The sequence below is a fragment of the Dromiciops gliroides genome, chromosome 2 (genome assembly GCF_019393635.1).
Source record: "Dromiciops gliroides isolate mDroGli1 chromosome 2, mDroGli1.pri, whole genome shotgun sequence".
In the NCBI taxonomy this organism is placed as follows: domain Eukaryota; kingdom Metazoa; phylum Chordata; class Mammalia; order Microbiotheria; family Microbiotheriidae; genus Dromiciops; species Dromiciops gliroides.
The window spans coordinates 285,948,782-285,964,835 of NC_057862.1; the positions used below are offsets into that span (position 1 = coordinate 285,948,782).

Here is a 16,054-nt window from a genome sequence, read left to right on the forward strand (position 1 = left end):
CCAGAATGGTATCTCTTGCCATTTCCTTCTCCAGCTCATTTTACAGATGAGAAACTGAAGCAAACAAGGTTAAGTAACACAATTAGTGGCTAAAGTCAGATTTGAATTCAGGTCATCCTGACTTCAGGCCTGGCACTCTATCCACTGTATCATTAGCCTATAGCAAATCATTGTTCTAATACTGGGAGGAAGATAGCGTTCAGGTGGGACAGCTCTTGCCCTCATGGAACTTGTATTATAGTTTGGCAGTGAAATATAAAGCACATAAAATAACTACAATGAAAATAATACATAAAAGTATCAAGTGTAGACAAAATAGTGGGTAAGGTTGGGGGAGGGGTCATTACTAAAGAGATCAGAGAAAGCCTCATTCCAGTTGGGCTTTAAAGGATGGGTAGGAATTGAATAACAGTGAAGGAGTGGGGAGGAGAGAGGAAAGAGAAAGAAGAGGTCATTTCTGGCATAATACTTAAGCAAAGGCAAAGAGGTGGGAAAGCCCAGGGACAATATGGGGGATAATGAACAAGTCCAGTTTGACTGGAACACAGAGCACAGGAAGGGGAGTAATGTTAGATATTAGAAAGTCAGGGTGGCGAATTATGAATGGCCTTAAATTCTAAGCTAAGGAGTAACTGGCTATCTTAGCATTCTGGTGCAACTTCATAAAAAAATACAGGTAGAAAACTTGTCTCCAGTTTTGCTGCTGCTAAGGACTAGGAAGCTCTTCAGAAGACTCAAGAGAAAAAAGCCCTGTGTTATGAAAAAAACTTGGCACCCTGTCCTTTGAAGTCATGTTTGTCTGCTGGCTGAAGTCTCTTCCCTCACTACCCTGTCTTTCCTACAGTTACAAGACCTGAATTCCCGGAAGCAGCAGTCCCACAGTATTTTGGACCTACTTCGAACCCAGAACATCCGGACTATCACCATCATGTCTATAATTCTGTGGTGAGTAAGTGAGGTCTCCTCGGTGCTACCAGAACAGCACTCATGGCTAGGTTAAAATCCTGATTACTTAGAAACAAAAAAGCAAACAGGGATCAAATCAGTAATGTAAATTTGAAGAAAAAAAATCAGGGGAAGATGTGAAATGTTAAAGGTGAGACATTGTCTAAAGCCTTTCTGTCAAACAGTTATACCACCAAGGATTTGGATGCTATGCTAGTTGGTGCATATATGGTTCAGTATTGATATTATTTCATCATCTATGGTATCTTTTAACAAAATGTAGTTTCCCTGATTATCTCTTTTAATTAGGCCTATTTTTGTTCTTGTTTTAACTAATTTCATGATGGCTATCTCTTGCCTTTTTTTTTTTTACTTCAGATGAAGTATAGTAGATCCTGCTCCAACCTCTTAATTTAACTCTCTCTGTGTGTTTCTGTTCCAAGTGTATTTCTTGTAAACTACATATTAGATTCTGATTTCTAATCCATTCAGCTGTTTGTTTATTGTGCAAGTTCATCCCATTTACATTCATGGTCGTGATTACTGTGTATTTCCTTCCATTCTATTCTCTTCTATTTATTTTTTTCTTTTTTTACCCCATCCCCTCCTCAAAAGTACATTTTGTTTCTGACTACTGCCTCCCTTAATCCTCCCTCCCTCTTATTGCCACTCCCCTTTCTTTTATTCCATTCCCTTCCTACTTTACTGTTGGGTAAGATGAATTTCTGTACCTAGTTGTGTATATCTATATTCTTCCCATCTTGTACCAGTTCAGATGAGAATAAGGTTCAAGTGTGGCCCACTACCCTCCACTATTTTCCTCTCCATTTTATAAACGTTCCTTGCATGTCTCTTTTATGAGATAATTTTCTTCTTCCTCTTCCTTCAATGTTCTCCCAGTGCATCTTCTTTTTCAGCCTTCTTTTCTTCTTTTGAGATCATTCCAATATAATAGACTCATACCCATGCCCTTTATCTAAATAGACTCTTTCTAACTACCCTAATAATGATAAAGTTCTTAGGAGTTACAAGTATCATCTTCCCATATAGAAATGTAAACAATTTAATCTTGTTAAGTTTCTTATAATTTCTCACTCATGTTTCCTTTTTATGTTCCTCTTGAGTCGTGTTTAAATGTCACATTTTCTATTCAGCTCTGGTCTTTTCATCAAGAATGATTGAAAGTTTTCTGTCTTTTTAAATATCCATGTTTCCCCCTGTTGATTATGCTCAGTTTTAGTGGGTATATTATTGTTGATTGGAAGGCTCCTTTGTCTTCCAGAATATCATATTCCAAGCTTTCTATTCCTTTAACATGGTAGCTGGTAAGTCTTGTATAATCCTGACTGTGGCACTACAATATTTGAATAATTTCTTTCTGGCTGCTTTCAGTATTTTCTCCTTTACCTGAGAGCTCCGGATTTAGGCTATTATATTCCTGGAAGTTTTCATTTTAGAATTTCTTTCAGGAGGTAATTTGTAAATTCTTTCAATTTCTACTTTGCCCTCTGGTTCTAAGATATCTGGTCAGTTTTCCTTTATAATTTCTTGGAATATAATGTCTAGACTCCTTTTTTCATCACGGCTCTCAGGTAGTTCAATAAATTTTAAATTGTTTCTCCTCAGTTTTCCAGGTCAGTTGTTTTTCCTGAGATAGTTAACATTTTCTTCTATTATTTCAGCCTTTTAACTATGTTTGTTTCTTGATATCTCATGGAGTCATTTGCTTCCACCTTACCAATTCTAACTTTTTAAGTATTTTCTTCAGTGAACTTTTATATTTCTTTTTCCATTTGGCCAATTTTAATTTTTAAGTAGTTATTTTCTTTAGTATTTTTGTGCTTCTTACCAAACTGTTCATTCTCTTTTTTTTTTTTTAAGTGAGGCAATTGGGGTTAAGTGACTTGCCCAGGGTCACACAGCTAGTAAGTGTTAAGTGTCTGAGGCCGGATTTGAACTCAGGTACTCCTGACTCCAAGGCCGGTGCTCTAGCCACTGCACCACCTAGCTGCCCCTGTTCATTCTCTTTTCATAATTTTCTCATTCCTTTTCCCAATTTTTTTCTCTACCACTCTTATTTAATTTTCAAAATCATTTTTTGCTCTTTTAAAATATCTTTCTTTAGCTTTTTCTAGGAATTCTTGTTGAGCTTGTATCCAGTTTGCCTCTTTTTTTTCTTTTTTTTTTTTCCTTTGAGGCTTTACTTATAAATGTTTTCAGGTCATTGTCTTCTACTGAGTTTGAGTCTCAAGTTTCCCTGTCAACTATAGTAGTTTTTTGTATTTTATGTTCTGTTGGGCTCAGCTCAACTTGGGGCCAGGGGAGGGGGAAGAAAAGTTGGAATGACTGGCCTGAGCTTCTGTCTTTTATGACCTTTTGCTGCTTTTAAAACAGGTCTTTAGGCCTGTAAGTTTTCAGTGCTTTCAATATGGTATAAACCAGGGAGAGGTCTGGTCACTACCCTCTCATCCTTATACAGGTAGGGCTCCTGCTTCCTTGTGACCACACAACTGCTTCACTCTACCCTGGAATTAGATAACAGGTGACAAAACTGTCATTCTTGCTCCCAGTTTTAGTACAGGAATCTTCTGGGATATCTTTCTAAATAAATGTTCAGTCCCTAGGTGTTAGGCTGCTCCCCACCACTGCTGCCACTGTCATAACTAATTGCTGCCATCATCACTGGTACCATTTCTGCTGGCCCATGCTTCTGGCTAGCCCCCACCCCCACCCCACCCACTGGCCTCTCCTTCTGATTTCCTAAGCTGCCCTTGGCTAGAAAAATGATTCACTGTGACTTTAAATTGGCTTTCTTGCACAGAATTTGGTTTGGTGCATTTTTTTTTTTGGTTGTTATGGAGGAGGAGTGTTGTGAGCATTTGGCAAAAATGCTGGATTCACTCCACCATCTTGACTCTGCCTCCTTAACATATCTTTCCACAAAGCTCTTTAATCTTCATAGTGGGAAACAAGAACAGTAAAAGTGAAGATGATCCCCCCTAAGAGCCAGAACTGAAGAAACATAGACACAGGGAAGAGAAATGACCAGAAGAAGCCCCAGGTCACCCCAAATGCTGAGGCAGGTGCAAAACCAAGTTCCTCTCAGTTTATGGATTCCAAAATAGGATTCTGCCTCAACTCCCCTTAGGTAGATAGTGGTTATGGGAGCCTAGATGAATCCCCACAAAGAAAAGCCTTCTTGACTTCTGAAAGTAGTGGGTGTGGAGGTGCTATATCCTGTGTGTTGGTGGGGTTGGTAATCACTTATCTGGAAAGAGTGACTACTCCAGAAAATGGAGACAGGATGAACTCTTCTCTAGGATGGCTGGGTAGAGGACTATCTGGTGGCAGGGGAATGAATTGGACTGTCTCCTTAGGTTTGTTCTAGTCAGAACCTGGTTTAAGACCAGGTTCCTGAAGACAAGGTCTGTCTGCTTTTCTAAATCACTCTACATGATATCCAGGGCCATAGACACAGAGGCTATTAACAAAGACTGTTAAATAATAGTAATGATAAGGAGGAACCTTATCTCCAGGTCCTTATTAAAGTTGTTGTTCATTTGTGTACAACTCTTTGTGACCCTAATTGGGTTTTTCTTGGCAAAGATATTGGGGTGATTTGCTATTCCCTTCTCCAGCTCATTTGACAGATGAGGAAACTGAGGTAGACAGGGTTAAGTGACTTGCCCAGGGTCACACAGTTAGTAAATGTCTGGGGCTAGATTTGAACTCAGGAAGATGAATCTTCCTGGGTCCAGGCTTAGCACTCTATCCACTGTGCTACCTAACTGCCCCTTATTACATACGCTTTCTTATATATATATAATATGTTTAGAAACGGCTAGGTAATGGGGGAAAAAAGATCCTAATGCACTCAACTACATGGTCTTCATTGTTATTCATAAAACTCCTTATGAAAAGACCAAGAAATTTTAGCAACTAAATAATCTTCAGCACCTTAGGTAAGAAGGGGAAAATGCTGTTGAAGACTTTCAAGCCAATCCTATATACCCAACTTGGGAAAAGTCTTGTTGACATCAGGAGGTGATGTCATGACTTACAGTGAATTGGATTTAAGTGAAGACTCTGCAAAGTCACCAGCCTCACTCCTCCAGAGCCATCTGGGTCCAGTGACAAGATATACATCAGGAGGACTAGAGATAGCCTTGGATGTTTGAGGCAATTGGGGTTAAATGACTTGCCCAGGGTCACACAGCTAGTAAGTATCAAGTGTCTGAGACCTGATTTGAACTCAGGTCCTCCTGACTCCAGGACCAGTGCTCTATCCACTTCGCCACCTAGCTGCCCCTGGGTAAAGTCACCATAGTGATGGAGTATCCTGGTTCCCACCCCACCCACCCCACCCTCCCCACAAGGGAGAAGTATAGTGGTTTGAGAGCTAGTCTTAGAGTCAAGAAGGTACAAATCCTGCCTCAGAGACAGACAGACAGATAGAAACTGAATCACAGCATATATACTTTGTGGAGTTACTCTAAGAGGAAATCCAGGCACATCACATTATGGATTAGAGGTATCTGTGAGTCATTCATTTCTAAGGAATAGCACAGGCTTCTCATACAAGATACAGCAAGGATCCCAGCCACACTGGGAACTTCCAGGCTACAGTGAGTCACTCCATGGTGCCCTATAATTCTTCTCCTTTCCCTGAGATTTCCAGGTGTCGAAAAATACTTTTTTAAAGTACATTTAGGGGGAAGCTAGGTGGCTCAGTGGATGGAGCACTGGCCCTGGAGTCAGGAGGACCTGAGTTCAAATTTGACTTCAGACACTTAACACTTACTAGCTGTGTGACCCTGGGCAAGTCACTTAACCCCAATTGCCTTTTAGAAAAAAGTACATTTATAGGGATTTCGACATGCAAAAAAACCCACAAGCCCTGCCCAGGATACAGTTAGCCCCAGATCATACCTGACACACCCTGTTCAGCCCAGCCTTGCTCCCAGACTGTAAGTGCTGCTCATATGGTACCATGGACTAAATACCTCCTGTGTTCAGGGCTCAGTCTGTGATTGGGAAGAGTCATCTGGAGGCAATGAGGGTAGAGTTTACCTTGGGTTCTGCAGTCCAGCAAGCCCCCTGGGCCTTGGTGTGAGCGAGAGTGCATGTGTGGGAGTGGGGAAGGGAAGGTATTGCCTTCATCTTGCATCCTAGGGCTCCTATATAGAATGATAACAGTATTCAGAGGCCATGATCTAATTAAAATAAAATAGAAAATGAACCTCCCAGTAAGATTCTCCATCTGAATGGCAAGTTTTTGAGTTAACCTGAAATCTCTGTGAAGGGAAAAATGTGAAAGAGGTTGGAAGTTGAGAGGGGCCATAGAAGAAATATTACAACCTGGGTTGGAGTTTAGATCAGGATGACTGTATGAGAGCAGTTTTCAAAGAGGGGAAGGTGAAGGGAAGAAGTGACAGTGATTAGTGTCTGGTTCCAATTATTTTGGTGGCTTTAATTCTAGTGAAAGCAAATCATTCTCCTTTTTTTGGTAGTATTTTATTTTATTTTCCAATTACATGTAAAGATTGTTTTCAACATTCATTTTTATTAATGCTCTTTTTTGGGGGGCCAACATTCAATTTTGTAAGATTTTGAGATCCAAATTTTCTCCCTCCCTTCCCTTCCCCCTCCCCAAGACAGCAAGCAATCAGATATAGGTTATATATGTACAATCATGTTATATATATTTCCGTATTCGTCATGTTGTAAAAGAAGAATCAGAACAAAAGGGAAAACCACAAGAAAAAAATAACAACAAATAAAGTGAAAATAGTATACTTTGATCTGTATCTGACTCCATAGTTCTTTTTCTGGATGTGGATAATATTTTCCATCATGAGTCCTTTGGAATTGCCTTGGATCATTGTATTGCTGAGAAGAGCTGTCTTTCACAGTCAATCATCCCACAATGTTGCTGTTACTATGTACAATGTTCTTCTGGTTCTGCTCAGTTCACTCAACATCAGTTCATTTAAGTCCAGGTTTTTCTGAAATCCAGAAGGCAAACGATAACTGCCGTTTATATAGTTCTTCAGATTTTAAGAGTGTTTAACATAGATTCTTTTATTTGATCTTCAGTCAGTGGACATTTATCAGGCACCTACTATGTGCCAGGCTCTGTGCTAAGCACGAAGGATACAAAGAAAGTTAAAACACTGTTTCTGCTCTCAAGCTTACAGTCTGTAGTGGGGGCCAGGGGGTGGGGAAACCACATGCATCCAAATGAACTATATACAGGATAAACAGGAAATCACCAGCAGAGGGAAGATACAAAAATTAAGGGAGGTCAGGAAAGGCTTCCAGTAGAAGGTGAGATTTTATTGGGACCTGAAGGAAGCCAGGGAGGCCAAAAGGCAGCGATGAGGAGGGAGAGCCTTCGAAACTTGGGAACAAAGAAATGGAGGGTCTTGAATGTGGTGCAACCAGGAGGCAAGTCACTGACTGGATCAGAGAGCAGTGGGGGCAGGGGGTAAGGGGTAAGAATTCAGGAAAGAAAAGGCCCAGTCCCTGCCCACAGAGAGCAGACTTTTGTCCATTATCTTGTCAATTTTTTTCTTGGTGGCTGTAGTCAGGGGGTCTGTCAGTACTTTTTTCTTCTTTCATTTGACCTAACTCACTCACCGTGTGACCTGAGTCTGGTCATTTCATTTCTCAGGACCTTAGTTTCCCCACCTGTAAAGTATCAGGGTTGGGGTAAATGAATTCTAAGGGCACTTCCAGCTCTAACCTTCCATGAGTCTAACATCAACCTCTCATCAAGTTTCATCCCATTCACTGGAGCTGATACTTCTTCCCTCATTCTCCAAGGTGTTTTTGCTTCCTTAAATTAAGTTTAACATTCATTATAAATCTGCCCTTATAAAAAGTATCCTTTGCACTTTTGCCTAGTGGGCAGACCCCCTTCCCCAGGTGTCTGAGATGAATCATAAGGTGCTTTTGTGCATTATATTGGTGGGGGGACTATGAGACACATTGGAAATTATTCATTTTCTTTAGGGGCAATGGCAATACTTCATTTATGTGCTAAAACATCTGAAGGTGGTGTAAAGCCTAATGTTTGCAGTGGTAACTATTCCTAGCTCAACAAAGTTTGTCTGTAGCATCTTCCTCCCCGAGTTTACTCAGGAAGTTTTCTTTTAGAGCAGCAATAGATCAATGGACTGCATTCTTCTATCCTCTACTTTTGCTTCTTGCAGTAATCAAATTACAAAAGCCTCCCTTCTGTGAGTATCAGGGGATGGCCACAGATGTTAACTCATGTTGTGGAATGGGGTGAGGGATGGTCTTTCCAGCTTTGTTTTTCCCTTAACGATCACCATTTCTTAACAGGATGACCATATCAGTGGGCTACTTTGGTCTTTCACTTGACACTCCAAACTTACATGGTGATAGCTACTTGAACTGCTTCCTCTCTGCTGTGATCGAGGTCCCTGCATACATAATTGCTTGGCTGCTCTTACGGAACCTGCCCCGGCGGTATTCCATGTCATCTGCCCTTTTCCTGGGTGGCAGTGTTCTCCTCTTCATACAGCTAGTGCCCCCAGGTGAGGGCCCTGTGGGTCATGCTCTTTGTTTTCTCTGCACGCCCTAGTAGATAAATGACTCCCCTCCCACACTAGCACAGGAAGTAAAATTAAGTGTCAGTTCCTTCTAGTTGATCTAACATTACTGGCCAAGGACTATGGATATGCAATTCTCTATAAGGCTGGGGTATTATTTTAAACCAGGATTGAGAGAAGGGGCTCCAGCCCCTTTAAATTCTGTCCCGGTCCTAAGTGGGTAAGAAATATTCCAGGACATTCTGGCACTCTTTTCTCTCCATAAGAGAAAGGAAGACTCTTCCTCTTCCATTTTCCCCACCATGAGCCCAATCACTGTTAAAACCCTTTTTTCTTCCAGACATTGACACTGCCTTGATTGTGGCCATCACATCTGACTCTCGGGTGAGAAATGTTTCTTAGTGGAGAGAAAGGAAAGCTTGCAAAGTGGGAATTACTTCCTACTATCCCTATAACCACGCTGACACCACAGGCAGGAACCAAATGTCCAATATCATCACATTCCCATCCTGCCTGTATTGAACTGTAGTATGATTTCCTAGTGTTAAGGAAGCTGTAGCAACACAGGAATTGAAGACGAAACCTCACAGTTAGGTACCCTTGAGTGAGTAGAAGCTGCTAGCCCCATATTGTTGGGACAAAGTCCTGACCTGAGCCAGACCAGGAATGGGGAAGTCACAAGGACAGATGACTCAGAATGGAAATATTGCTAAACTGCTCACAGACTCCAAGGTCACTGGACTCTACCAGCAGATTATTTGTAACAGGGAAAGCGTTAAACTACATACAAGTGTGGTTGTGAGGAGGTATTCTTAAAGAACTGCAAGAGATGCACGTCTCTGTTGGGTTATCTGACAATGGGATGGATCTGAAGAAATCTGCCTTGGCCGGTACAGGGTGGGGAAAATGAAGAACGTGAGCACCACCCGGGGAGCGTCCTTCTCAAGCAGCTAGAAAAGCATGAGAGCAAACCCCAGTGGCTATAGCACAGGGCTCAGGTGCCACATTTTAGAAGCAAATGCACAGTGGGAATGTTTGGAAACCGAGTTCAAGAACTATTGAATGCAGGTTGTTATAGAGCCAAATAACAACCGTTAGGTTAATAGAGCCAAAGATGTGGTTCTTGAAAGGACCTCTGCAGTATTCCTTCAATATGTAGGCTGAGGCTCTCAGTTTCTCGCTGACACTGCCCTGATGGTGGGCAGCACATGCTGACCATGTGCACTAGGGTTTCCAGGTGAACCTCACACATGTACAAGGACTGGAGTCAGGACCTTGGGCACAACTCTCCTTTTACATTAACAAGTTATGTAAACTGACAAAGAAATAGAGATATAGTCTTCACTGTATAAAGGAAAAAAATCTTCAGGCAAAGAGGAGTTATCAGCACTTTAGAAGTGATTGGAGGGGCAGCTAGGTGGCACAGTGGATAGAGCACCGGCCCTGGAGTCAGGAGTACCTGAGTTCAAATCTGGCCTCAGACACTTAACACTTACTAGCTGTGTGACCCTGGGCAAGTCACTTAACCCCAATTGCCTCACAAAAAAAAAAAAAAAGAAGAAGTGATTGGAGTAATGTGGCAGGCAGGGCACTTGCTCCGAAGTTCACTGAAGGGCGGTCTTCCTGCCCCTGCTTTGTCTCCCCAGACTTATACCTCTTGTCAACTGGCTTGGTGATGATCGGGAAGTTTGGGATCACCAGTGCTTTCGCCATGGTGTACGTGTACACAGCTGAACTCTATCCCACGGTGGTCAGGAACATGGGAGTGGGAGCCAGTTCCATGGCATCAAGGCTGGGCAGCATCTTGTCTCCTTACTTTGTTTATCTCGGTGAGTTGCTGTGGACAGTGTGTAGCCTGAACAAAAGGGATATACCAATCGTATTCCTAAGCTAGCATGTCAGAGTTTAGCATAAGATTTGAACAGACTGGCTTGACTTTAGCTGACAAGCATAGTCTTTGGTTTTTCTATGAACTAGCAGTTACCTTATGAAAAGCTAAGTACAGTAGAGTAGCCACTTGAGGTGGACACTTAAATTCTGTTCAGAGGTAGAAGATGATCTCCAAGGTCCCTTCCAGCTCTGACAATTTATGATTCTACCACATGGTGTCTCTGGGTGATTAAAAAGCATAACTCATGGGTTAGTGGTGAGAAGGTATGTGGACTGATTGTGGGGGTGGTACTTTCCAAATGAGAAAATGACCAAGTCTACAAAAACTCAAATGGGGCTACTTATTATTTTTGCCTCAGCTACTTCTATCTGCATTTCTCCCACAGAGACATTCATTTAAGATCCTGAGAATAAAGAAACTGTATGAAAATGCACATATTTATTAGGTTCATATAGCTAGTAGATAGCCAAGTCAGAACTGGAACTCGTCTCTCCTGACTTCAAGTTCAGTGCTTTTACTGCTTGGCTACTTTTCTTAATTTGATGATCTTGTGGCTGTTGTTGGCTGGGTAAGGTTTCCTCACCCAGGAATGGCCACACTTACCCAGCTGTGATCCCTGCCTTTGGACCTGTAGGGTATTATGCCCATGAGCATTTGCAGTCAGTCCTTTGTGCACAGGCTGTGTGGTTCCAACAAGTGGAAACTCGCTTCATTCAGCATAAAGGTACATAGACAGGGTGTGGCCTATCTGTGGGGCTGGTCTCATCAGGTTATTTCTGTCTATAAGTTGAAGCCATGGTTGTCTTGGAAGTGTGACACTGGGAAACATGCAGAAACAACACTAAGTATTTGGACCTTTAATGACATCCTTGATTAGCTACACCCAGTATAGATGTCCAAGAGGCTACTGTCCTCAGCCCATTGGCCTTGTCTTCTGGTGAGTCATACAGTGCTCTGGCAATGCTGGGCTGAAAGGCCAATCTGTTGTGAATATTGTGTTGTGGGAGCTGGTGAGGGGAAGCAAGGATGGGATGGGGGAGGGGAGATGGGAAGGAGAGAGGATTGAAAGCTAGCCCAATAAGTACTAGGGCCAAATGGCAAGAGTATAGCCCCAGGTCATGCTGTATTGAGAGCCAAGCCCCATTGTAATCACCCAGATCTGTGTCTTAGGTGCCTATGACCGCTTCCTGCCCTACATCCTCATGGGAAGCCTGACTGTACTGACAGCCATCCTTACCTTGTTCCTCCCAGAGAGCTTTGGGATCCCTCTCCCAGATACCATTGATCAGATGCTGAGGGTCAAAGGGTAAGGAAATCTCTTCTCTAAGATCCTAAAATCTTTCTTCTTGATTCAGTCAACCCTCACAGCTGGCATATTCCCTGACTGTTCCATTCAGACACCACAGGACCCAGGGCATGCTGTGGATTTGTATGTAGTGTAACAGGAATAGTTTATTCCCTTGGAGTAGTCAAAATAAAAACAGAAAGGCCCAACATTCTCCATGCAATGCCTACCAGGGGAAAGCAGTCCCAGGGATCTTGCTATCAGTCAATAAGCATTTATTAAGTACCTACTGGGGATACAAAAAAGTCAAAACACAGTCCCTGCCCTCAAAGTGCTCAGAGTCCAATGAAGGAGATGACATGCAAACAGCTATATACAGATTCTGTGTGTGTGTGTGTGTGTGTATCACACACACATAGAGGATAAATGTAATAGATAACAGAGAGAAGGCACTAGAATTAAGGGGGATCAGGAAATGTTTCCTGTAGAAGGTGGGATTTTATCTAGGACTTGAAGAAAACCAGGAGGTGAATATGAGGATAGAGAGCATTCCAGGCATGCAGGACAGCGAGTAAAAAGGCCTAGAAATGCTGAGTGAGAACACGTGTGAAAACAGTAGGGCTGTGGGGGGTGGGGGAGGTTGCAGAATCATGTAGCCTCCAGTGTGCTAGACACCGCAGGTGTTCCCAGCATATATCCTCCTGTCTGATCCTGCCCCACACCAGCTCTTTAAATGTCTCTCCAGAAACAAAAGCTTTGTTATAATGCAAACAATGGGAAGAACGGTCATAAGAGGCCTATAGGATATGGTCTTTCCTTTTCCCTTGGTGAAGTTCTACCCTTTTCAAAATACATTCTATTTTTAAATGCTGTGATTAGAACAGATAAATCTCTGATAGAGGCCGGCTTTATACATTTCTGACTAAATTTCATTTGCTATATTTTTTATAGAATAAAATACAGACAAAGTCCTAGCAGCAACAGCAATGACACGACGATATTAAAAGAAGATGAAGAGAGACACAGAGTCCTTAAAAGCACACCCTTTTAGTGAAGCCTGTATTCAGTAAGAGGCTGAAGACCTTCCTACAAGAGCTTATGAGAACACTAAGTGTCCTGGGGTATCAAACACCCTGGTATTTATTACATCTAACCCATTCTTCCCTTGATTGTTGAATAGGCACATAGACACTGTTCTTGGAGAAATCAAGACCAGTTTGCTTTCAATATCAGAATGGACTTGGCTCCTCATAAAAAGTTCAATACCTACTAGAATTAATGGGTATTTGAAGTTGGTGTGGGGGTAATGTACTAAACTGACAGAGTAAGTTGAGATTCTCTGGAAAAAGCCACTAATAAAACGGGATGTTTATTTTCCTTCCTTCCTTCATTTGCTGGGAGATGGCAATTTTGCTTGTCTTGTTTTCCTATGTTCCCAAGGACTATTTAACCAGACTTGTTTCCCCAGGGCTGAGGAAAGGATGGGTGCTGAGAAAACCTGAATGTAGTTAGGGTGGGAATGGATTTTATTATGTAGAATGTTGGCCATCATTCAGTAATTTGCTCGCAGAATTTCTCTAATCACTTGGCACAGATACTGGATGATCAAAGCGTTGGGCTTCTCCAGGCCCACATAAAAACTATCACAATTCTGCCCCTCTATTTTCCATTGTTAGATAAGTCAAACCTTCAATGTGGCTCTGAGGTGATAGATTGTTGTTTTGTTTTATCCCTAGTAGTCTAAAAGGAACACAGAATTGAGGAGAATATTGGGGAGGCTGGAGAGAGAAAACAAGTTAATATCTGTTTTCTCAAAGCCTCGAGATTTTTCCAACAGAGTGTAGAGGGGAAGGGTTTTCTCTTTAGATCATTTGCCCTTCAAACTATACTTGGAAAAGGGGGCTAACTGGTCCCTAAGTTTTTGCCATCTGTGCCCAGCTGCAAATAAACGGGATGTGAGTAAATATGTGCTAGGAGCCAATGCTGCTAGTACTTGTGTAGATGCCAAAAGTGACGACATGGGGTACTTTCCTTTTCTAATCTCTATCATGGAAAAAATGACTAAGACCATGGATGTGATTTGAGTTTGTCCTGTTAGATTGTGGGCATGAGTATATCTACTCATCCAAGTAACAGAAGTACTTACTTTAAGTCGTGTGACAGCTATAGTTGAAACTGGTTGTGGGGTGAGGAGGGTAGTAAACTTGATTTGCCTTCTCCCCCCCTCCCGCCCCCCGATTCTATTGCCATGGTACAACTAAAGCATATTCTTCACCTGGTCAAAAAATGCATTTGTGTGTGTGTGTGAAAACTAGTGTGGTGTCTTAGGGATGTGAAAAAAAACTGTAATAAACAAATTTTTTTTAAAAAAAAATTATAGATGTCTACAACCTTTACTTCTATTAAAGCAACTGATTTATTTATCACTCTTCTACTTAGTTTAACCTAAGGTCTAAAAAACTCTATCATCATCTACTCTATCTTCCCACAGACTTTGTAAAAAGTCGGCTTGGTTGATTCAACAGCCAAGGTTAATGAAGTAGATCTCTTTGTCGGTCAAACAACTTCACACTGTTCATCACCCATAAATTGGTACTCCAGTTCCTCACCAAACCCAGGCACGCAACTCAGACCTCTCTCACGGTCTGACCTCTGCATAACCCAGCCCACAGATGGGTCCTTCCAATCAGCTATTAACAACCATATTAGAGATTGCTCTAAACCACTAATAAGAGCACTGAAATAACTGAGTTTTCAGCTTATACCAATCAAATTGGCAAAGAGAACAAAAGATGGAAGTAGTGTTTGAAGTAGCTATGGGAAAACAGGCACACATAGATTATTAGTGGAACTATAAAATGGTCCAACCATATCAGAAAATAATTTGCAATCTAAAATAAAGATTAAAATGTTAATATACTTTGACCTAGAGATCCCACAGCTAAGCATATATGCCAAGCATATACTGTCAAAGACAAAAAAGAAAAACCCTATATACACCAAAATATTTGCAAACTAATTTTTTGTGATAGCGAAGAATTGGAAACAAAGTTGATGTTCATCAGTGAGGATAGGGTTAAACTAATTGGTACCTGAAGGACTGTAAGGAGTGATTCATATGAATAATCCAAGGAAGCATGGGAAGTCTTATATGAACTAATACAGAGTGAAATGAGCAGAACCAGAAAACAATATTCACAATGATTGTAAACATGTAAATGGAAAGAGTTATGTGAAGCATAATGACCAATACTGGGCCAGAGGATAATGGAGAAAATGCAATACACTTGACCATGTAGCGGACCAAACATTTTTCCTGTTCCTCCTTAACTCACAGAAGAATTCACAAAGAGTAATTAAGTACCACACAGAATACTGACAGTTGAGTTAAAGGAACAAAAAAGTGAGAGGTTTACCATGTGGTAAAGTCCTTATGAATTAATATCAGAATAATAAACCTTAAAACTGCTTACTCAGCACTCCTTTCTCAACCAGATTCCATGCCCTTAAGTAGACACACAAACTGATTCATATGCTTGTGACTGGAACCCACGGTGGGACCCCGCTGCAGCTACTAAGTCACTGTAGTATATACCTCACCCCCGGCTGGCCTCCCATTTCTGCAATAAGCAGCACATAACCAATTCTGCCCAGCAACACAAATCATGCTGCCGTCTGCTTGGAGTATTTCCTAGGTTAGAGACCCCAAAGGCTTAAGAGACTATTTCAACCCTCTCAGAACCCTGAAAAAGGGGACAGACACTAATTATCTAAACAGAGAAGGAAAGGACAAGAGCTAAGGGAGAAACTAGGACAGAGGAACAACATAAGTGGCTTGCTAGGCCTGAAGGAAAGGAAACTAAAACCCAGCTGGGCTACTAGGGACAGGAGCCAAGACCAATGAAACCTAAATCCTCTAACATGGTAGAAGCCTAAGGCATCAAAGGAGGAATCAGAAAGTGAGTAACAGTGATATATCCTGTATAAAGAAAAAAAAAAGGTAGAAATATCAAAGATTTCAAGAGGAAGAAAACTCAATAAAAATCCAGAACACAAACAGGTAAATCAACAGAGAATCCTAAAATGAGAAGAAAGACTGAGTATTAACCCTCAGAGAAATTCCAAAGTTCTCAACAAATATTATGAGACAAAAGAAAGGAACCAATGCCCAGTGAAATGCAGCCTCCTGTAGAATCCCAAGAGTTTAGACAGCAACAAGAAATTCCAAAATGGTTCAAAAGAGAAACAAAATCCATAAAATAAATTAAGAATGAATATATGTCAGAAATAAGTTTCCTCTCACCCAACCCCTTTGCAGAGATGGGAGGTCCACAAGTGCTTCACATTGAACACATT

At 41.5% G+C, this 16,054-nt stretch overlaps 1 protein-coding gene across 1 annotated transcript in view; it reads left to right on the forward strand.

Annotated features, from left to right (window-relative positions):
- Positions 1-14,036, forward strand: part of SLC22A5 (solute carrier family 22 member 5) — a 76,634-nt gene extending 62,598 nt beyond the window's left edge. Inside the window, exons 6-10 of the mRNA XM_043987500.1 lie at positions 845-945; positions 8,293-8,507; positions 10,169-10,351; positions 11,584-11,719; positions 12,650-14,036. Of these exons, the coding sequence (XP_043843435.1) occupies positions 845-945; positions 8,293-8,507; positions 10,169-10,351; positions 11,584-11,719; positions 12,650-12,749 (735 nt within the window). The 3' untranslated portion in view covers positions 12,750-14,036. The remainder of the gene's footprint in view (positions 1-844; positions 946-8,292; positions 8,508-10,168; positions 10,352-11,583; positions 11,720-12,649) is intronic.
- Positions 14,037-16,054: the final 2,018 nt, after the last annotated feature.